The sequence below is a fragment of the Leuciscus leuciscus genome (assembly GCF_965113295.1).
Source record: "Leuciscus leuciscus genome assembly, chromosome: 20".
Taxonomy (NCBI): domain Eukaryota; kingdom Metazoa; phylum Chordata; class Actinopteri; order Cypriniformes; family Leuciscidae; genus Leuciscus; species Leuciscus leuciscus.
Genome location: NC_138744.1, coordinates 19,035,042 through 19,059,294, shown reverse-complemented (window position 1 = coordinate 19,059,294; position 24,253 = coordinate 19,035,042). Strand labels below are relative to the sequence as shown.

The window sequence follows — 24,253 nt, the reverse complement described above, 5'->3', positions numbered from 1 at the left end:
CCAATACCTAGCTAACAAATATATGTTCAAAGGACATTTACTAACATTTAAGTTCGCATAAGTAAAATGTTATTTCTGAATGTTCTCTGAAAAGTAGTGACATTTAAAAAAACTTTAGACCTAGCCAATAAAAAATAATGTATGCTTACTTTTTGAAAGCATTGATTGACCAGATAGCATTGAACAAATGTTTTATTAATGTTACTGGAAGAATGTTTGTTCATAACTTTGCCTCAACGTTAGCTAAAGTTTTGAGAATATTCCCTGTTAGCTGGGACTGGCTCTTATGTTTCAAATATCGATTGATACCGATAAACTAAAAATGATCTAATATCGGCCGATAACCAGTACAAATGGTTACAAATGGTTTATTGTGCATTTGTAAACCATAAATGGTTTGCAAAACGTCTTTTCCCTGTCAAAAGCACTAACACCAAACATAAGCTTCAAGCTAGAAAAATATCTTTCCATTTATCCATACATAATGCAAGAGTACATTTTCCATTGCGCATTACTAACCCAGACCCTACAACATATTCACACGCACATTGTCTGCGTTGCCTCGCTATCTTTCGTTTTTCTGGGATAAACAGGGAGGGTAACCGTGAAAATGTGAGGGAGGAGAAGATAACGGGGTATCAGAGGGAAATACGCACGTAAGAGAGAGAAAGAAAGAGGGAGGGAAAGACGAGAGAGAGAGAGAGAGAGAGAGAGAGAGAGAGAGAGGATATTTTGCCAGGCACCCCTGGTGTGAGGCTTGTGCCTGCGCGCTCGCTGCAGACTCGTCAGCACCACGCGCACGGGCAGGGTGAGTACAGTCTGTTTCATTGTCCTTTACTGTTCTCAACTAATGCGTGACTGAGTCGAAACACGTTTTAACTTTTGTCAAGTGTTATTGATAGAAGTTATAGCAAACGAACGGGTATGTGTTTATGGCTGTGCGTATACCGTGTCACAGAATCCCAGCAGGTCTGTGAGCGCGTCGCATGTTGTCTTAATATGAGCGGAACATTTATCATAGGACGTTTGTGAGAGTTGTTTGTGGTCCGTTGTGAATTGTAAACCTCCAGAGTCATTTAGGAGACTGGCATGCAGTGAAACTAACATTTGCAGCTTTTTTGTGTGTTGGTGAGTGAATGGTAGCTGAGGTAGTTGAGTGTGTAACTGGCTCAGTCAAGTGCCTCAGGAGGCGCGCACTGGCATGTAGGTGGGAACTCCATCATTACTGGGCCAAGGTCTTTCTATACATTAGCCTACATCTGGCTTGGCACTCTTTCTCTTCTCTCTGTCCCCGTTCCTTACTGTATGTTCGGTGTTTACACTGTATTTATTGTAATACGTTGAGATATCTACTTAATATCTGAGGGTTCCTTTAAACAAAAACATACAAAAAGATTTAAAGAGACAGTTCACAAAAAAATCTAAATTCTGTTTACTCAACCTCATGTCATTCCAAACAATGTAGACTCTCTTTCCTCTGTGGAACACGAAAGATTAGGAGAATGTTGCGACTGTTGTTTTCTTTCTTTCTTTTTTTCGTTTTTTCTTGCAATACAATAAAAGCAAGTAGGGTCCAAAACTAAAAAATATTAATTATTATTATTTTTATTATTATTGTTAAAACAACACTGGTCCTTATGGACTTTCATTCTATGGAGAGGAAAGAAAGAAAAAAACACTCATTTAAAAAAAATATATATATATTGTATGCGTTCCACAGAAGATAGAAATGCATACCGGTTTGGAGCGACAAGAATTTTCATTTTTGGGTGAACTGTTCATTTAATATTTTGGATCAAGTGCACTTATGCCACATTAACATCATACTGCATCTGATTAGTGCAAACTGCTAAGTGCACATAATGTGTGGCAACAGATTGTGAAGTATAGGACAATTTAATTTAGCAAAGGACAGTATCAGACCCCAGAAAAATGCAAAAAAGTCCAAATAGAAAAATAAAGAGTCAGCGGTGGCTGACTGGGGAGTTTGAGGTCAGACTTGGACAGACTGATTTTGTCATGGAGAAGTAACCTCTCTTCTACATCAGTACACGCGGCCTTGAGGGGGCAGAAGCGCTGCGGGCAGAAAAAAAAAAACTCTCAGTGTTGATGGTCAAGCTGGAGTTTGACATTGTTGTTCTCTGCTTCTGCTTCAAAGCACTCAGTACCAGCACTTTTTCTCCACAGCGTTCTCGCTGTGCCTTTTTTCACTGCATTGCAAAATCTTTCCATCATTTGCTGGGGTTCATTATTCGTTGACAGCGAGTGTTAAGGCTTGTGTCATTCTTTGCGGCAGGACGAACATCAAAAGGGTCAAACTCTCTGATTTTCACAGATGGCACTACGATCTCGTCTAGACACCTGCGATTCAATTTGGAAGCCAAGAGTCTTTTTTTCCTCTTTCTTACTTTTTCTCTTTCTCTCCCTCTCTTGTTGCTCAGGGTGCTGCTCTGAATCACCAGCTCTGAGAGACACACAGGAAATGACAGCATGAAAAAGCACACACACACACACACTCAGACACATTCTCTCTCACACACACTCTATACAGCCTCTTCAAAAACAACCATCATAAAAGTCGCCATTGCAGCGGCAGCTGAGTGACTGTGGAGACAGGAGAGTGATTCTTTCAACCTCATGCATCATGTAACCGAATGACAGCATTCATTTCATTAATCTCGTGTCAAATCATAATCTTTAAATAGGTATAGAGCAATGACAGGATGAAATTGTTCCTGTATCAGCTCAGCACAGATGCGGAGACAATGACAGAGAGCAAAAGGCACATTTCCCTTTGAAAAGACCTTGCAAGTTATCGTCAGCGCTGTCATTCATTCATCACAGAGACAAAACGCATCCCTCATTAATTAAGAATCGATCAGAGCTCAGCTCTGGGTGAATCAGAGAGATGCACATGGTCAGAAAGAGGATCTAATCTTAGTTTTACAGCGCATTTCACACAGAGAACACAAGTTCATACTGTACACTCTGACATTTACATACTGCCATTTTTAGTTAGCTGCCCCATATATGGCCTCTCATTCGTGTCTTTTCTTGCCCTGCCTCTGCTCCTCTACAGTCTGAACCTTTCTTTCTCCTTTTTTTACGCAGTGTTGTGATTAAGTAAAACTATTACAAATCATTTTCGTTATTTGAAATAAAGCTGAATGAATGAATGAATGAATGAATGAATGAATGAATGAATGAATGAATGAATGAATGAATGAATGAATGAATGAATGAAAAACCTAAACTTAAAGAACTTAAAAGAAAATGTCTAGGTTATGAATATAACCTTGGTTTCCTGAGAGGAAACGGGACACTGAGTCATAACGCTCTGGGGAACACCAAAGCGTCAACGTTATGACGCAGCGTTGAGTTCCCTCGAAAGGGAATTAGAAATCTTGACTTGGCAACTAACCGAAATAAAATTAGTTTCAGTTGAAGTACTAAATTGGCAAATAAAATTGATTGAAACTGAAAATATAATTCAAAATATGAATAAATAATATAACAGTATATGAATTATAAACAATACTAAAATAACAATGTTTTAAATCATTAAAGGAATAGATTCATATATTTCAGGAATATTCCTGCCCTCAATCAGCAGCGCAGGTTCCATAAGTATTTTTTTCATATATATATATATATATATTTTTTTTTAATAGTCAGTACAAAATAGATTTTAATATAGTCTTCGTTAAGTAATGGTACATCCAGCCAGTTGTTATCGCAGAATAAACCCCGACAGGGTGATCAGGTCTTGCATCAGCCTGAATTGGTTTACTCTGAAAAAACAACCGGCTGGATGTACATTATTATTACAAGGCTACTTGCCACATAAGTAAATAATTAAACACGAAATATTGATCTGAGTCTAAATATTTTATTAGGTCTTCAAACCCAAAGCTTCCCACGGAGAGAGCAGTTGCTAACGCGGCAGGTTCAAACTAGACATATATTAAAGGGATACGGTAATTATTACACAGCATTTCGCCACATAAATAATTATGGGGATAAGAGATGATTTGAGATGAAACTGTTTTAAAATCGTACCTGTTTTTTATCTTATAAATATAATGCAACAGTGTCTCTCTTACACAACTCTCTGATTGGTGTAATTTTCTGTACAGCATCACGGCCCACGGGTAATGTCGTTTTTCACCAGGAATTCTACTGTTCAGCACGATTATTTTTAAAAATAAACAGAAATAATGCTGAAATAATGAAAATCATTGAATATGTGAACGATTGTTTCTCTAATGAATATCATCAATTTCACAAAACCAGTCTGAATGATTTGACTCTGGTTAAGTTCAACTTGATGCAATTATTCGGTCACTAACGGCTCAATGGAGGGTGAAGATTTTTATGGAATAATGACTTTTCTTTCTGTCTGTTCCTCGCAAAAACTGTTGTATGGCTTTAGAAGACTACAGTCCAAGTCATACGGATACATTTATGGTGCTTCAGTCCAATTCACGGTACAAAATAGTGAAAAGAACATTCCTTTAAAATGTCTCTTTTTGTGTTCAACAGAATAATGAAAGTCATAAGGGGGAGTAATTAATGAACGGACTGTCATTTTTGGATGAACTAATCTATAGCAGCTTTCATCATATTCTGTTCTCCCACAGTGCATTACATTGCATGGGATGCCAATGTGAATTAGTGAGCAGGACCAGTGTGTTTACATCTGCTTTTTTTCTCCAAACGGACAAGGTCTGTCTCACAGTAAAGCTATGACTCATGACTCTGTAGGCACTTGTGTGTGATGTGAATCACTGCCAATGATGCTTCACTTTCTGCCTCAATGACTGCCACCCGTCAAGCCTGGTGAACTTTGACCTTTTGTGCGATTGGCTGATTACCGCCACAGTGGGACTGGAACTGTCTCTCATGATCTTTTACACTCCTCCTCTCTGTCTTCCTGAAGAATAACAGACTGTGCAGAAGTGTCTAGATTTGATGGTGCCCCGTTGCTCATATCTCTAATGTTTTTGCTGTGATTTGGTGTGTGTGTGTGTGTGTGCAGATGAGCTCTTGCAGCAGCAGGGCTCTGACTCTGCTCTCCACAGTGTTTGGGGCGTGTGGACTGCTGTTGGTGGGGGTTGCCGTGGCGACGGATTATTGGCTACTGATGGAGGAAGGAATCGTACTGCAGCAGAACCAAACTGTCGATGTCAAGATGGCTTTGCATTCTGGCCTCTGGAGAGTGTGTTTCATAGCAGGTGTGGACACACACTTACTTTATATGCAAACACACTAAGGTCTTCCATAGTACTTTTGGACACAACTTTTTTGCCAAGGACGCAAAATGTATAGATTTTTTTTTCTTGATATGTCTTGTCTGTTTATAGTTTTATACACTACCATTCAAAAGTTGTGGGTCGTTTTGTAAAAATTAAATGCTTTTTTTATTAGACACATTAAATTGATCAAAAAGTGAGAGTATAATGTTACAAAAGATTTCTATTTCAAATAAATGCTGTTATTTTGAACTTTATTTTCATCAAAGAATCCTGAAAAAAATGGTTCATGGATTCAACAAAAAAAGATTAAGCTGCAAAACTGATTATAACATTTGTAACATATTATAACATAATGTTTCTTAAGCAGCAAATCAGCATATTAGAATGATTTCTGAAGGATCATGTGACACTGAAGACTGGAGTTATGATGCTGAAAATTCAGATTTTTACATTTTAAGATACAAATAGAAAACATTTATTTTAAAATGTAATAGTATTTCACAATATTACTGTGTTATTGATCAAATAAATGCAGTCTTGGCGAGCATAAGATGCTTCTTTCAAACACTTTGAAACATCTTACCAACCCCAAACTTTGTAAAAAAAAAATATATATATATAAAATATGTTATTCATACTTTGTGAAGTGTAAAAAATACAATGGGTTGTTTGCTAAATTAAATAATTGTATAATTATAATTTAATCATTTATCATTGTACTGATGCCAAATTATTATAATATTATATTATATAATAAAATAATAATGATTATTTCCATCATTTTTGAACAGTAAAGAAAAAAGATAAATAAAGCATAATAATTGTAAATTCATTAAATGATTAAAGAACCATTAATGCAACATATTTCATTCATATCTAAAATGCAAATTTAAGATTTTAAATAGTGTTTTGTTTGAAATAGTTATTCTCCTCTATGTTTCATTAAATTCCTACTGTTATTCATCCATTTATATATCTGTCTTTCCTGTATTTCATAAATGTATCTTTCATTACATCCTTTGGCTCACTGTTTTAGGTTCAGAGAAAGGTAGATGTGTCGCCTCTGAGTATTTCACAGAGCCAGAGATTGAAATCACCACAGAAAACACTGCAAATATCCTCAGTGAGTGAACGTGAGTTCAAGTCAAAGTAACTCGTCCATACCTCCACACACAACTCTCATGCACATGTATTTCTCGTTCTGGCAGAGATGGTGCGGACAGCTACGCCCTTCCCTATGGTGTCTCTGCTCTTCGTCTTCATGGCCTTCATCATCAGTAACGTGGGACACATTCGTCCGCAGCGCACCATCCTGGCCTTCATTTCTGGAATCTTCTTCATCCTCTCAGGTAGCGAGAAACCTTTCCATTTGTAAGGTGGACATTGCTCTTAGGAGACGCTTGCATTTATTAGTTATATCTCAGTTTTTAGACATATATATATTGAGTATAGTATAGCTATAACACTGTTAGGATAGATGTTGTGCCATCTATAATTATGTCATCACAAAATAAGCCTGGAGGAACCTTCTTTTTGAATCACGTCTCTTTCTAAAATACTCTTACTGTTAAAAATAGTTCATAACATATTTAATGCAGATCCTTTTCAGGAGGATTAGATGTGTGAGGACTTTGTGTTTTGTACTCATCAGAATGTAGCAGTACCATCTGTAGTGCATTAATGATGTCTTCTTCGATCATAAACCTGTGTCTGAGCATGAAATCACTCCATCTGTTTATTATTTATCAGTTTCTGGAACCAGTAGATGCAGTGCCAAAGATTCTTTGGTGGAAACGCTGTATTTGAATTGCATTAGTTGTTGTAAAATAAAAAAATCTATCAAATGAGTGCCATATAACTAAGCCACCTGTCACGTGACTGCTGTCACTACACTGTTACAGATATTTTGCTCTTATTATTTTCTCTTGAACAAAACTGTAGTCATCTGTTCACATAGGCACAAATGCCTTATGTGTCCCATATTATGTAAATCGGAAGATTAAACTCATCAGTCAATGGTGCCAGATTTAGTTCTCAGTAGAATACCTCAAATATCTAAACATGCAATTCAGTTCTGCACCAGCAGAGGTCAGCAAGTTTATAAAAATAAAACATGCTCATTAGTGAGAAGACGGTGTAGAGAAGACTCAGAAGTAGACTGTGGTAGGCATTGCTGTATGAACTTGTCAACATATAAAAAGCTGAAAACAGAGACATTTAATGACTATTGTTTATTAACAATAATTGTTTTAATAAATCAGGTGAGTTTACTGATATTCTAAATGTCAGTATTATTACAGAATGTAATTTAGTACATATCTGACTATCCTGCCCCCTCAGTTAAGATGAATATAAAAATTGATTTTAAGAATGTAGCTCTACTGGCTAGAGATGAATGATGGTAGTTGATTATTTCACTGTTCGAATTTTCGAAGATGTTTGTCTAGGCAATCCTTTTTTTTTTTTATGTAGTCATTTTATTCAGTGCTCTGCCATCTGAAATCGTATCGTATTCGGGAATAATTAAACATTTGGCTTTATGGTCAGCTTACATGTGTCACTATATTAGTAACATTTGACCAAAATCAAGGTCAAATGGAGTTAGAAGGTTTTTGACCAGCGAATTTCAGACACACGCATCTTAGAACGGCAGCATCTGAGGCAGCAAGTGCATCGCATTACGTTTTCATTACGTTCAGTTTTTTATATCATTTGGCCAAAATCTCATGTTATTTAAGATGAAGTGCTACGCACAGACTATTTAAGAGAGTACTTACTATGACTTGATGACAAATTATTGACTAAGACACTCTTCTCTGGTCCTCAAATACATAAACCATTAGCCTTTATATATAGTATTTCTTGAGTCAAGAAAACACTGTACTCATTCAAGGAACCAGTTCTTTATTTAGGCTACCCTTGCATTGAGACGGTCCAAACTCCAAACTAGAGGCTGGATGGAGTTATAAGGTTTTATCGACAGTTTGAGGATCCAATGTAAAGAGGTTTAGTCACAAGCTCTTTTTAATACTTTTCAATGGTTAAATATTTGCAAAGCCCAAAAACAGACATATAGGGTGACCAGTAGTAACAATTTATGAAAAAATATAAAAATGACAAAATATGGAGATACAATGTTTCCGCCCGACAGCGACGAAATTTGTGCCATTGATCATGTCTAGTGAAGCACAGGATGCTCTTTATATGTTTGTCAAATCAAGCTAGAACACATGATCATCAGGTTTTACATAAACTTGTGGAGTTTGTGCTGCTTGTGTGCTGAAATATTGAGCACTAAGAATTATTTGGTAGTATTTTTTTCTCCCTTTTTTTTTCTCTTTTACCTCATTCTTATGCATATTATATACTTTGTAATTAACCAAAAAAAAAAAAAAAAAAATGCAATGCATGACCTTTGGGTTTGAACCCCACTTTAAGGTCATGAAATAGCACTTCCATAACAGGCCGCAGTGAGAGCCTAACCCTAACCCACTCTGAATGTAGAACTTATTTGTATGCAGATGATGCTGTTGTTTACTTCATCTCTGCCTCAACCTTGCACACGGCCAGAAAAGACCTTCAACTTTTTCAGAAACACCTCTCTCCTCCACAGACTTCCTGACAGACCGCCCTTGAAAAACACCTTTTTACTTGTCCTTTTCTCTGTGTTCTCTATCAGCCTGCCACTGAATATGTAATGTGCATTTCAGGCTGCCCGGGGCTGATAAAAGTGCGTCAGTTGAAAGAAGCCATTAAAAAGTAAAGATCACGCATGCTGATAGTGCAGTTAGATGGAGCGGCTGTGAAATGTAGCTGATGTTTGCAGGAATGTTGTGTTTTTGCTTTTTGTATGTGGGTGAGAGAGTCTAGTTGGTCATTCTGCTGTTGCGATAAATATTACAGGCGTTTCTCAGCTTGTGCATGTAAGGCGGTATATATATCTGTGTTGTCCACAAGGTGTCCCCATAACGCTATTGAATTAAAACAGATTCAAGTGCCTTTAGCGTTGTTTGGGCCTCGTCATGTACCGTAGCGTTGATACGGGAGTATTGCGTCATCTTTTCCTCAGTTCATGTTGTCAACGCTATAGGTAAGCCATGTTAATGGTAGTGGGGAAAATCAATGTAAAATATAGTTGTTGTTTTCGCACTAAAGATCAGTTAATTAAGATAGTTTGTGTTTTAAACTGTATAAGACCTAAATGCAGATTAATAGAGAGTTGAAATGGTTTGTTTTTCCTTTAAAATGTGATTAATGCATGGTGGCTAATGTATGATAAAACAAGCAGCATATGCATTGAAATATACTTTGCTGGTTTAAAACTTAAGCTGAGTTCATGTTGTCAACGCTATAGATGCCGTGCTGTGGAATAAACGGTCAAGCCACAATCCCTAACCACTCTGTGTCTGAGTCCCCGCTTTCTACCACCACCCACGAACATATAACACAACGCAGAGCAGCGGAGGTGCTAGAGTCCAGTGAGCGTGCGGAGAGAGAGAAAGAGGGTTACATCTTTGGTGCCGTGACCCGGATTGTGGCACTTCTAGACCGAAGAGGAAGAGAATCCTACAGCCAGTGGTTTGAATACTGAACTATATTAACAAACTGAAATTCATAACAGGACTGGTGATTTTGGGGTTACATATCTGCCCTCACAGCTATATCCTTTACAGTCTGCTGGGTAACTTAACTGTTATTTAACTGTTTTAAATATCAGCAATTTGCTGTGATGTAAAACTTATTTGATAGTTTTATTGAAAAGTGAGTTTTTTTGTTTTGTTTTTTGTTTGTTTGTTTTTTATTTTATTTATTTTATTGAGATTTGTGAAACTATTTACTGAAAAAGGTTACTGTGCATCTGCTTAATACTCAGTGAGACTTTAGTTTAAACCGTTTAAGTTTAAACTTTTCATTTTAGTTGATGAGTCGTTAACTTTTTGGGATAAGCTGGTTACGTTTTTCATTGGGCTGATCTCACTGGAACATATAGCTTATTTTAGAACGTTATTATTTCTACGATTGCATAATTTTACATAGATTCAGCACCTCCATAGACTCTAATTACACTGCCATTTAACCTGCTTGCACATAGTAGACACATTTGGATTTTAAGATGTCGCAGACCTACGCAAACCCCCCACAGGACATAGAGTGCTCCTCCACCGGTGCATCTAGTCTCCTAACGCCAGCGGAGCATGTCACCATTGGCCCACCAGCCCATACGAACTTGCCCTATGCTGACCAGTATGTGACGCCAGCCCATGCACGAAGGCTGCCAGGCCCTGGGGCCTCTGGGCAGGTACCGCCACTTTGCTTTGACAACAGCCCAGATGCAAGACCAGGTGGCCACATAGATAGGTCGGTTGATGCCTCTGTTCGCAAACGCAGTAGACATGGGCCCTCAGAAGCTGGGCCGTGGCAAAATTCTACACATCATGTTTTCGTTGAGATGCCAGTAGTGCAGCAGTCGCTCAAACCCTATCCAGTTGCCGCGCCACATCCAGCCCCGCCCATTAGGCCCGGCCCCCAGGTTTACTCTAGTTATTCGCATCCCCCTACTGTGCCCGCGCTGAGTCTTCAAAGCCCACCATGGCCGAATACTACAGTTAAGCATGTAGCTGCTGAGCAGGCCTTTCAAGTGCATTCCCCCGAGGCCGCATTTCTCACCGCTCAAGTTTCAGGCTATGGTGGAGCCACTCCGTTACCCCCATTTGCTAATGCATGGGCTCCCAACATAACTCCACACAGCCCTCAGGTAGTGTTAGACCAGGCAGACGCTGATGCTCATCCTTCCCACCTCAACATGCATGTTGACACTCCCTCTCCAGTCCCTCCTCCGCCTGCATCTGCCAGCCAGTCTGCCCACCCACACATGACACCATTCAGGCCTCCTGCTCGTGCAGTTGCCAACCAGTGCCTTCCTATGTCAGCCTATGGAGGTTTCATGCAAACTCATCAAGTGAAAAATGTTCAAGTCTTCACGGGAAATCCAGACTGTAAGATACTGGTGGAAGACTGGATTCGCGACATGCAATATCTCTTGGAGGCAATAGAGCTCCCAATGCACCTTCGCTTCTCCACTGTTGTGCGACACCTGGGAGGTGAAGCCCGAAATCTCATCCTTAACCTACCTCCACATGATCAGACCCCTGAGAAAGCGTTGGAAGAACTGAGGGCCGAATACAGCGACACACGAGGCTCCCTAGACCCTCTGGCTGACTTCTATGAGCGGAGCCAGTATTCAGGGGAGTCTGCCTGTTCTTATGCTATAGCACTGGAGGCAAAGTTGAGAACAGTAGAGGAGAAGCAAAGAGGAGGTAAGCCATTCCTGGATCGAGATAGCAAACTAACACGGCAGTTCATGAGAGGCCTTTCTGACGAGGAGGTGTACACCAGAATCGCACCAATGGCGCCCAGGCTCCTGAGCTTCCGTGAGCTGCAGGCAGAGCTCCGAAGTCTAACTAGAGAAACTAGGAAGTTTCAGACACGGAGTACAGCAAAAAAAACGTATGCTCAGGTGCATGTAACATCAGGAGGGGGTGGAAACACCAAAATAGATAGGTCAAAACACACATCTGAAATATCAGAGCTGACAGAAATGGTTAAGAAGTTAGCTCTCATTCAAGAAGAACAAATGGCAAAACTGTCACAGCTAGAGTTGAGAATGACCTCTCCCCCCCTTTCCTCCCCAATAGCTGTCCAGCCAGCAAAGGGAAAAGCAAGCCAGAGTCCAAGCTTTGTCTGTTACCGTTGTGGAGAGCCAGGCCACACGGCCAGAGTGTGTCGAGCAGTGCTTCCGGATCCGAGCCTAGCTGAAGCCCAGCAGTCTAAGGTTCCTGCTGACGGACACATGCACTCCGCTCAACATTTAAACGCTTAGTACCCATGGCAGCTGGGGCATCCATGGGTACACAGCAAGGGCCCCACCCACCTATCAAGAGGATTTGCACTGAAGGAGAGGAAACACCCCTTGTGGGACCCAGGAACGAAGGTGATGTAGAAGTCAACGGAGAGGCATGCAGGGCTCTAATTGACTCTGGCTCACAGATCACCAGTATTACACACAACTACTGGCAGAACCACCCAGTGCTGCAGAAGAAGAAGCTACAGCCTTCTAAAATTCCAATAGAGGGTGCTGCAGGTCAGACCGTGCCCTATCATGGTGTCCTACACATCGACCTGAAGGTGCTGGGGAAAGAGCTCAGGGCTGTACCTACCTTTGTTGTTCCTGATTCCGACTATCGCTCTTCAGTCCCCCTGTTGGTGGGAACCAATGTCATTCGAGCCTCCCGAAGCCATCTTCAAGCAGCTTATGGCCCGCAGTTTCTGTACCAGGTCAAGGAGAAGCATCCAGAGTGGTACACAGCCTTACTGAGGGTGGGAAGCGCCGAGCAAAGTGAAATGCATGACGTTGTAGGCCCTGCTGTTTACACTGGCCGTACAATAAACATCCCTGGTGGAAAAGAGATGGATTTAATGTGTAGGATTAAAACTGGTCCCCAAAGGAAGATTTATACAGCCCTGATAGAAGGCCATCCCTCCTTGCCGCTCCCCCAGGACATCCTGGTGGCCAAAGTGCTTGCAAATGTGAAAAGAGGTTGTGCTCCAGTTAGAGTGATGAATCTTTCCCAGCGAGTCATTACAATCAAAAGACACACAAATCTGGCCAGCGCAGTTCTTGTGGACAAGGTGGTGGAGTTCTCAGGTAAAAAGCATGGCGAAGCTGGGAACAGAGGGGCATGTCTAAGTCTGGACCAAGTGGTGGCTAGCTGCAGGGTTGACCTAAGTGAAGCAGCAGTTGAAAGTGAGGACCAACGTGCTCTACTCAAGGATCTGCTGGACAAAAATGCAGATGTGTTCTCCCAGCATCCCATGGACTATGGGCACACCACAACTGTACAGCATGAGATTCCGCTGGTTGACCCGAGGCCTTTCCGACTGCCGTACCGCAAAATACCCCCCTCCCAGTGGCAAGATGTGAGGCGGTTATTGATGGACATGGAGACAGCAGGAGTCGTTCGCCCCAGTAAAAGTCCGTATGCATCCCCTGTGGTGGTGGTGACCAAGAAGGATGGATCACTTCGATTATGTATCGACTACCGGAAGCTCAACGCCTGCAGCACCCGAGACGCATTCCCTCTGCCAAGGATAGAGGAAGCTCTAGAGGCTTTAGGGCAAGCAAAGTACTTTTCCACCCTAGACCTTACATCGGGCTACTGGCAGGTAGAGGTCGCAGAACATGATAAGTACAAGACAGCATTCAGCACTCCCATGGGTCTGTTTGAGGCCAATAGAATGCCTTTTGGGCTACAAAACGCACCCTCCACCTTTCAAAGGCTGATGACATCCTGTTTTGGGGACTTAAATTTCACCCATCTACTTATCTACCTTGACGATATTATAATTTTCTCGAAGTCCTTTAATGAGCATCTAGAGAGGCTCCAGCTGGCGTTTGATAGACTTAGGGAGCATGGTTTAAAATTGAAACCCTCCAAGTGCCAGCTTGTAAGGAAGGAAGTGCAGTACTTGGGTCACTGGGTGTCAGCAGAGGGCATCAGGACAGACCCAGAGAAGATCAGTAAGGTCAAGGAATGGGTGAGGCCTACTAATCGTATGGAAGTGCTCCGGTTTTTGGGGTTTGCGGGGTACTATAGGAGGTATGTTAAGGGCTACTCTAACCTGGCTGCTCCATTATACCGCCTTACCTCCGGTGACCCTAGAAAGAAGAAAAGAGGGATCCAGAAAAGCCCAGGCCCTGACCTGCCATTTCTGTGGACTGCAGACTGTGAGGAGGCCTTTCAGTCTTTAAAAGATAAGCTGATAAATGCACCAGTGCTTGGCTATCCAGACTACAGTCAACCCTTTCTGCTGCAGACTGATGCCTCCGGAATGGGGCTTGGTGCTGTGCTAGCGCAGGTACAAGATGGAGTGGAAAGGGTCATTGCGTATGCGAGCAGAGGCCTAAGCCCACCTGAGACGAGGTATCCAGCACACAAGCTTGAGTTCCTCGCGCTCAAGTGGGCCGTGACAGATAAGTTCCATGACCACCTCTACGGGCGCAAGTTCTCGGTTCTGACCGACAATAACCCTCTGAAATATGTAATGACCTCAGCCAAGCTTGACGCCACAGGTCAGCGATGGGTTTCTCATCTCTCCATATTTGACTTTGACATCCAGTATCGGAGGGGACAGGACAACTCTAACGCTGACGCCCTCTCACGTATGTCCAATCAGGAAGTGGCGGATACCCTGCAGTCATGCCCACAACAGGTGAGGGCGGGTGAACAGAGACATGAGGAGGCACATACCACCCAGGAGCCTGGGGAGGGCTCAGGAAAGGACATAGCAGTAGTCACAGAGGAGCCTGAAAGCGGTCAGTCACTGGAGCCCAGTGAGGCGTATGTGGATGTGGGGATGGAGGCTCTACCTGCTATGACCACACAGGAGCTTCGAGTGGGACAGAAGGAAGACACAGTTATCGGTCCCATCCTCCACTTTAAGAGCAAGAACCACAAACCAAGCCACAGCGAGAGGATGAAAGTGGGCACCACTGGGGGCCTCCTCTTAAAAGAGTGGAGGAGGTTAGTGGTAAAAAAAGGGATCCTGTATCGCAGCATCAGAGACTGCCATAAAGGGGTGGTGGAGCAACTAATACTGCCAGAGAGGCTGCGTGAAACTGTCAAAACAGCCCTTCACAATGACTCAGGGCATCTGGGATTTGAGAGGACACTACAGATGATAAGGGAAAGATTTTACTGGCCAAGAATGTTTCAGGAGATCAAGGCTTGGTGCGAACAGTGTGAGAGATGCTGTCTTAGGAAAACTCCCACGGTCAATGTCAGGGCTCCCCTTGTCAGTATCCATACCAGTGCCCCCATGGAACTGGTTTGTGTTGACTTCTTAAAGCTGGAGAAGTCCAAGGGTGGTATGGAGAATGTGCTCATTGTTACGGATCACTTTTCTCGTTACGCACAGGCCTACCCCACCAGGGACCAAAAGGCAGTCACAGTGGCCAGGGTCTTGTGGAGGAATTTCTTCTGCCGTTTCGGTTTCCCTGCTAAATTACACACAGATCAAGGCCGTAACTTTGAAAGTGCAATAGTGAAGGAGCTATGCAAGTGTATTGGGACCACTAAAACCCACACCACACCCTACCACCCCCAGGGCAACGGGACCACCGAAAGATTCAACCGTACCCTAATGAACATGCTGGGAACACTGGATCTGCATCTAAAGCCCCGGTGGCATGAGCATGTAGATTCAATGACACATGCATATAACTGCTCGCAACATGACTCCACTGGATATAGCCCATACTACCTTATGTTTGGTAGACACCCCAGGCTCCCAGTGGACCTCATCTTCGGGTCCACCACAACAACCCCGCCATGTGAATACAGCGAGTATGTCCAGGCCCTGCATGACACCCTGTCGCAGGCCTATGCCCTGGCTAATCAGACCTCTCTGCTGGCAAAAGGACAGCAGAAAAAGTATTATGACAAAAAGGCCAAGAGTGAAGACTTTCGTTCTGGGGATAGGGTCTTAGTCAAGGTCTGTCATGTGGAGGGGATGCAGAAGCTGGGAGATCGATGGGAGAGACAGCCATATGTTGTGGTAAAGAAGCAACCTGGTTTGCCTGTGTACGTGGTGCGACGAGAGGATGGGGGAACGGAGAGAGTGGTTCATAGGAACCTTTTGACGCAGTGTATGTTTCTCCCAGTGGAACGAGAGGAAGGAGTGATCATAGAAGGGAGCGAGTCAGATGGTGGGACATGTGGGGCAGGCATGGAATCAGAGGGTGAAGAGGAAACAAGGAGTGACGATTCAGAGGAGATGCTGGACAGAGCCCTAATTGGAGCCCAAGATAAAGAGGAAGAGCAAATGGGCAAAGAGGAGGCTGACTTGTGGACAGAGGAATCAAGTAATGGAGAAGGAGTGCTTGTGACTGGTAGTGATGCCGCCCCCACTCAAGGGCCCAACCCCCCAAGAAGAAACCCGAGAAGGAACCGGCATCCCCCAACTAAACTCTCACTTGAGACCCAAGTGGTGAAATTGGAGAGTGACCACCAAAAGATAGAAAGAGGGAGAAAGTTGTGGTTGAAGGCCAGAAGTAAGAGGAGCAGCAGAGAACACGTAGAACCATACTGCATGCACCCTGATAACAGTTAGCTACCCACGCCTATCACACACATCAGGTGCTATTCATTCATTCACAACATGTTTTTTTTCTTTATTATTGTTGTCATAGATTACACCACACTGGAGTTTTGGTTAATTAGATGGCTGGGACGCCATCAATTAAAGAAGGGGTGGATGTAAGGCGGTATATATATCTGTGTTGTCCACAAGGTGTCCCCATAACGCTATTGAATTAAAACAGATTCAAGTGCCTTTAGCGTTGTTTGGGCCTCGTCATGTACCGTAGCGTTGATACGGGAGTATTGCGTCATCTTTTCCTCAGTTCATGTTGTCAACGCTATAGGTAAGCCATGTTAATGGTAGTGGGGAAAATCAATGTAAAATATAGTTGTTGTTTTCGCACTAAAGATCAGTTAATTAAGATAGTTTGTGTTTTAAACTGTATAAGACCTAAATGCAGATTAATAGAGAGTTGAAATGGTTTGTTTTTCCTTTAAAATGTGATTAATGCATGGTGGCTAATGTATGATAAAACAAGCAGCATATGCATTGAAATATACTTTGCTGGTTTAAAACTTAAGCTGAGTTCATGTTGTCAACGCTATAGATGCCGTGCTGTGGAATAAACGGTCAAGCCACAATCCCTAACCACTCTGTGTCTGAGTCCCCGCTTTCTACCACCACCCACGAACATATAACACAACGCAGAGCAGCGGAGGTGCTAGAGTCCAGTGAGCGTGCGGAGAGAGAGAAAGAGGGTTACATGCATGTTGAGCTTTTCTCACCCATTCTCACCTGTCCCTTTTACAGTTTTGCTGTCATTCTCTATCCAAACTCACACACATACACACATTGCTGTGCTCCCTTTATTTGATCTCCTCTGTCCTCCATTCATCTCTGTGCTGCAGTGAGGAGCATGTGGAGCTGTGATGTATTTAGATGAAGCTGATGTCCTCTCATTAGTTGCTGGGCAAAGCCCTGGAGAATGTACAGTACGTGTGTGTCTGTTGAGTTGGCCGAGGGTGAGCATTAAGTGCCTGACAGGAAGGCTGATGACCTCATCACAGTGCAGTTATTTATCTATATTGTTTATTTCTGTTGTTGTTATTTCTCTTTTTTCATGTAGCTGCATTTAAAGGTGCAGTAAGCGATTTTTTTTTGTGTGTGGAAACACTGTTGATATTTGAAATCAACCCAAACACCCTTTTTATTGCTCCATCCCCAAAATGCACAAACATGCAATGCAAGAGTGGATGTCTCTTTTCTCTTTATCATAGCTATAGAGAAGCAATATAATGCTTCGTGAAAAATAAAGAGAGGAAGAACAAAATATGAACATACAGTACTAAAGAGTATATACAAGCAACAGAAACAATGCAACCTCAACGTCCGATTTCAGACCTTCCCGCATAGTTTTCTCCAGCACTTGAAAGCTTTTCTAACATTAAAGGATAACATTGAATATGATTTCGCTTTTCTAACTTTAGTTAGTGTGTAATGTTGCTGTTTGAGCATTAACAACATCTGCAAAGTTACAAAGTTCCCGCCCCCGGGAATGCGATTAATAGATTATCAAGACAGAATATGCTAATCAGTAATAGATAACTACACATAAGCTACATACATTCACCAACTAACCATTCAGAAATGTTGTCAACATGTTGTCACTTCTTCTTGAGTCTCTCCATCTTTCTGACTCTGGTTTGAACATAAAAGGCTAAAAGTTTTAGAAATTTCCAGTGCATATCTGTGTGAGGTGAAAAGGGCATTATACCACCCCTTTAACTCGGGTCTTGCCTGATCATAACCCTTCTTTTTCCAGTGATATTCCTCTGACTTTTTCTCTGTTTTAATGTCTCTCAGCCATCTTGCTTTCTACAGTCTTTCCTTAAATCTCCCTCTCGCTCGTTCTCTCTCCTCCCCCATCATGTGAGGACACGTCTCCTACTGCTGATTGGCTGATAAGGATGTTGTGGTGCTCGGTCCGATACACTTTCAACAGCTTTTCTCATAAAGGCATAAGCGCTAGCTACAGTACAACCCTCGATACTGCTCCCCTTCTAAAAGGGAGCCACTGGGGAGCTATCCTACTTAAAGACTCCAGAATCCTGGGGAAGGCAGCTCAACTCTCCTAAAACTCTCATCTAGGACCTGCTATGACCCATACTTGATTCGATCAGCACTAACCATAGTGACAAGAACAAGGGATGCTGAAAGGGATAGATGCGAGCTGAATATGACTTCTTCCACAACTTCTCTACCTCAGTGTGAAGTTTGGTAAGAAATGGAAGGCTCATTGGAGCGGGACAGTTATGGCCTGACAGGAACCACTCGTCGAGTCTGCTACGAGCAACTCACGTGCCCTCAAACTAGATCCAATCTAGTTGTGGTGCGGGCCATTACCTCCAGCAACTCCTCTCCTTGTATGCGGGGTTGGCAGTCTGAGAGGGCTCACTACAAGCGATATATTCGCCCTCTTCAACCACATCTACCTCGTCCTGGCTGGATGGTGCCAGCAATGCTTTCTGCTGGACCCGAAGACTCAAGAGAAGGTGCATCGTGATCGCCCGAGCCAGTGACTAGGAGAGAGAGACATTCCTTTCTTGAACTCCTCGGCCAGCTAGACAGTGGCCTAGCGGGGCCCGCGATAATCCCACGTGCCGGGTTGCGCTGATAGGCAATAATATCGTAAATCGGCGTTAGCTAGAGATATCGTCCAAAGCATCAGCTATCGAACCTTATCAAGAAGATCTGGCATTTCCAATTAATGTATTAAATTATTATTATTATCATTAGGCTACTTTTATTATTAAATTAATATTACAATTAATTTGCCCCGCAACAATTTCATAACTAACGCACTGTGAGGATAATTAAAGATATTAGATTAGCCTACTACTCATTTTCTCCTCATTAACACGAAATACTCTTATAATTTTTTTTTACTTTGTATGGGCCACAAGAGAAATATTAAGAAAAGAAACAGTCATAGCCTTGTTGTGTTTATAACACTGGTCTACATAAAAAATGCTTTACTAATAAACCTTACTAATTCTGGATCACTGAAAATAAAAATAATGCTTAAAATGGTTGATTGGCTAAAATCTTTTTTAAAAGATATGCTATAATCCCTTGACGTATATGTTTCATCTGTAGAAACGTTTCTCTCAGTTGTTTATGTACAGAACTCAGAACGAGGAAGTATACAGGACATCGTCATCCGGAAGGGCAGGAGTTATGATCACATAATCTGATTGACAGATCTAGAACAAATGAGCGCTCTCTGACTCATAACACACACGCACCCGGAAGAAAACAGACACACAGTGCTCTGTACGCTGTTTTCAGTGGAAAATGAATAGGAATGATATTCTGTATAATGAAATATGAAGTAAACGTGAGAATAAATCTGTTCTCAGACACCAATGACAACAAGAACATTCATTCTCTTCTCTCTTACAGAATACTTTTTTATATTTAAAAGTATTTACACTGGTTTTCAAAACAGTGCCACCAATCTCACCCTTTTGTGCAACAGCAGAGGCTCCAGGCATGTGATATAAAGCTCAAATCTGATTGGACGGCCCGTTTCATCGCTGAGCAACGGGGAAAAATGTTTACACATTGGTCAGGAAAAAAATCTCACTCTGTTGTGCCACGATTGATCGCGCCCGGTGTGAATAGCTCCATAGGAATCTATTGTTTCAATTCAAGAGCGTCATGGCGTCGTATATTTGCTTCACTTAATCATGCTCAGAGTGAAAGGCTCTTAAGAATAATACATTTTTGTTAATCACAGAGTTTATCTTCTTTTTCTTTTTTTTGGTCCAGGAAAACATGGTGATGCGAACTTCTGGGTTAGCCTAAAAAAACATAATCACTGCAGCATTCAATAAACACTGCAAAAGTCTATCAAATAAGACGTGTCAATTTTGATTTCATGTTGACTTTAACATTTCAACTGAATGTTTTTGCTGGAGATAGCAGTCAAGATCTTGGCGTTCTGTTGATTTTTCTTCACTCATTTGTTATTGTCTCTCTTTCTCTCAGGGTTGAGTCTGGTAGTGGGGTTGGTGCTGTATATCTCCAGTATCAATGATGAAGTAATGAACAGGCCGCGGGAGCCAGAGCAGTTCTTCAACTACCGCTATGGCTGGTCCTTCGCGTTTGCTGCCAGCTCATTCCTGCTCAAAGAGGTCAGAAGATGAAATTTCAGTACAAAATATCAGTTAATCTGTCTTTTTTGTATGTCATTATGTTTGCTCAAAGCAAATTCAAGCCCTTTGGCCTGGAATAGCCAAGATGTAGTCATATTTCTTGTGAAAGCTCTAATGACTTGAGCATATCCATGCTTCTAGGCCCGAGGAGCTTGACAGTTTAATTATGTCACTTGATGCTGTTGAAGCAGATGCTTTTAACATGACCCTGCCCTGACATACACCTCAGTCGATGCAGGACCTTAGAGTGCGCTCTTTATGTATTATGAATCTGGATCTTCAGATGCGCTCCATTTTAGTCATTACTTTATACCTGAATACTGCATTTAGCGCAGTTAAACAATGTTTTCACTCACTGCAATAGGTAAAGGTTAAGTAACCTGAGCTCAAGGAGGTCATTGTAAGGGATTTTCATCATGTATATGTTTCTTTCTATTGCTACACATGATATCCACATACGGTTTTTAAGATATTTATTATTCAAAAGCAGATATTAGTGAGGTGATGATGAAAGTCAGAGTTTGTGTCGAAGACCAAGTGAATGATGGAGCAGTGAGAGCTGCAGATCAAAGGCAGTCTGTCAGCTGTTCTGTGCCATAAATTGAGGATTAAGCTAAATTGAAGTACAAACTTTTTTTTTCTGCTTGATTCAGCAGGATACTTTTAGTATTATGGTCGCTGAAGGAAACATTAGATTGTCAGCTTGTGTGAGAAAGAAAATTAGAATGGCTGCAAGATCATAAATCACTCCTCATACATTCACCTTTAAAGGTGCATTGTGTAATATTTATTTCTGTTCTATGTTGACAGAAATGCAATATCTAGAAGAACATAGCTATGTTTTCAGTGGTGTATAAAGACCTTACATAATGAACCGTTATGTTTTTATTACCTTAGAATGAGGCACCGCGGGTCCCTTTACATTGAAATAGCCTTTTTGCGCCAACATGTTTCTACAGTGGCCCTAAACGGACAAACGCGTTTCGTCACTATGTTGTTCTTCGTGCAAAGAAGCTATGACACAATGATGAACCAGTAACAATAATATTCGCAATAACATATCGTTTTACTGAATAATCAAGTAAACCTAATATCTTAATTTATCTTTGTAAAGAAACCTCATTGCTTAACTGGCTGCTGTCTCAGACGACAACATCTTCTCCTGTCGGCCACCGTAACTTCTGTTGGTTGCAATTCGCAACCTCACCATTAGATATATCTCTTTTCATTTCTTTTATAACTGTTTTAATTTTTCTTGCTTTTATTTTGCTTTTATTTTAATTCCTTTATGTAAAGCACTTTGAATTGCCATAGTGTATGAACTGTGCTATATAAATAACCTTGCCTTGCCTAGATGCCGCTAAAAATTACACAGTGCACCTTTACATTTTTCAAGGAAGAGTGTAGTTGCGAAACCATTACTAATTACTGATTTGCCACAAATATTAAAAGTAAATTAATTAAATACATACATACATATATACATAAATAAATCTGATATTTTCTTTTTTGAATATATTCAAACATTCTTTAATAACAAAAGTAACAAGATTATAAAATTATGTATTTCAGATTTTTTTTATTTTTTTTTAATATATTTTTTATATTATAGAAATAACTCCAAAAGTCCGGAGCAAATAGTGACATATACGACTTTTACATTGGTACAACAAAAATCTAATTCAAATAACTTTTTTAATGACCTTTCTGTTCATCAAAGCATTCTGGGGAAAAAATTATCATGGTTTCCTCAAAAGTATTAGGCAGCACAACAGTTTTCAAATTTCAACACTAAGTTTTTTTTTCTTGAGCAACAAATAAGCATATTATAATGATTTCTGAAGGATCATGTGACACTGAAGACTGGAGAAAATTCAGTTTTGCCATCACAGAAATAATTAAATTACATTCAATATTTTCAAATAGAAAATTGTTATTTTATTTCACAATATAACTGTTTTTCTGTATTTATGAACTCTTATTCAGCCTTGGTGAGCAAAAGAGAATTCTTTCCAAAAAAAATCTTACCGATCTAATGTTCTAAACACAGGCCTGACAAAATTACTGTTCTCTTCTCTCTCTCGCTCTCTCTCTCTCACACACACACACACACACACATATTCTCTCAGGGTGCCGGTGTGATGTCAGTGTATCTCTTCATGAAGCGTTATGCAGAAGAGGAGATGTTTCGGCCTCACCCGGCTCTCTATCGCCCCCGCCTATCCGAGGGCAGTGACTACAGTGGCCAGTACCTGCACCCAGAGACCTGGCCTCCACCCCAGCGCGCACGGAGCGCCTCTGAGATCTCCAGCGACATCTCCATCCAGCTCACACAGAACCCCCAGGGCCAGCTGAAGACCAGCGGCCAGCAGAGCACATCATCTCCGGGAATCACCTCCGCTTCCAGCCCCACCTCTGGAGCAGGTTACCAGCTGTCATCGTCAGGTTCTGCAGCTCCGTTCCCCCACAGCCATCCCCTCCACCCTGGGGCTCACGGGCCACACGGGCCACACGGGCCACACGGGGCAGCTGCAGCGTCCCAGACCCTGCCCATGTCCGCATCACCCCCACACTATCACACACATATGCGCATGAGCGCCTCTCCATGCTAAAGTTTTTAGAGTATTTGTTTTTAATTGAGATAATGCATAAACGAGAAACAGAAAATATGATGCAAGGCAAGATATAGTTTTTTATATGAGAAGAGGACGTAAAAAAACTGTTTGTAGCTAAAGGCCTCTTTTTAAGACTGAATGTCGTCGTTGTGAAATTGTAGCATATTAAACTGCACTGGATCGAATGGGGTTCATGCAGAACACTTGACAATCGCACACACACCACCAGAACTGACAATTAATTTACTTATGCATACACATTAGCGCACATAAGAGAACTGTAACTATTGCCTTTAATTCTGCAGATGATATAAAACTGAACTTAAGTTGTTATTTCTCATCATGGAAGCTGTGAATTGTTCGTTTTATTGTTAATATTATCATCAAATGCTAAAGTTGGAATTACTTACGAACAAAAATGCTTTGAAATAAGAGTGATTCATTAGCCTGAGTTCAGGTGTATTGAGTATTTCTTGTGTAAATATTGTGTACTGTTGTGTTTTGGCTGTGATTTGGTTCACTGCCTTCTGCAGAATGTGGACAAATTTGGTGGGGAAAAACTAAATTAAAATGCTTTAAACGTTCTTATTTTACAAGACTCTTTTCCTGATTCATCACATTATGTAGGGCCACAAAACGCTCATAGCGCCCTCTAGTGGTTAAGAGATTGTATTGAAACTGCGGCGTTATGAGAAGCGCTGTCCGTGGTGCTGACATCATCCAAGGCTGCTTGTCAACGCAGACAAAGCAGCAACAAATCTATAAATGTTTTGAACACAGTCAAATGTACCATAAGGTTTTGTTGCTAAATGAATGTGCAGTAGCCATGCAAAATGAATGTGAATGAACATAAATGACAGTGGGTGTTAACCAGATTTAAACTGTTAGAATATGAAACAATTAGTTTCTTGCAAACCCCCATTATGATTATTATTATCATTATTAGTATGTTTTTATTTTGTTTGTTTGTGTGTGTTGAGAAGGGTGTAAATTTAAGCGTTACAATATGCATTGATCCTGCGCCACA

General features: G+C 41.4%; 1 protein-coding gene across 1 annotated transcript; it reads left to right on the top strand.

The window, feature by feature from the left end:
- The first annotated feature begins 647 nt into the window (after positions 1–647).
- Positions 648–23,801, top strand: cacng7b (calcium channel, voltage-dependent, gamma subunit 7b). Its single transcript, XM_082149600.1, has 6 exons — positions 648–808; positions 5,039–5,234; positions 6,292–6,378; positions 6,464–6,604; positions 20,445–20,590; positions 22,741–23,801. Exons 2-6 carry the CDS (start codon positions 5,039–5,041, stop codon positions 23,221–23,223), a joined length of 1,053 nt encoding a protein of 350 aa, XP_082005726.1. The 5' UTR covers positions 648–808; the 3' UTR covers positions 23,224–23,801.
- Positions 23,802–24,253: the final 452 nt, after the last annotated feature.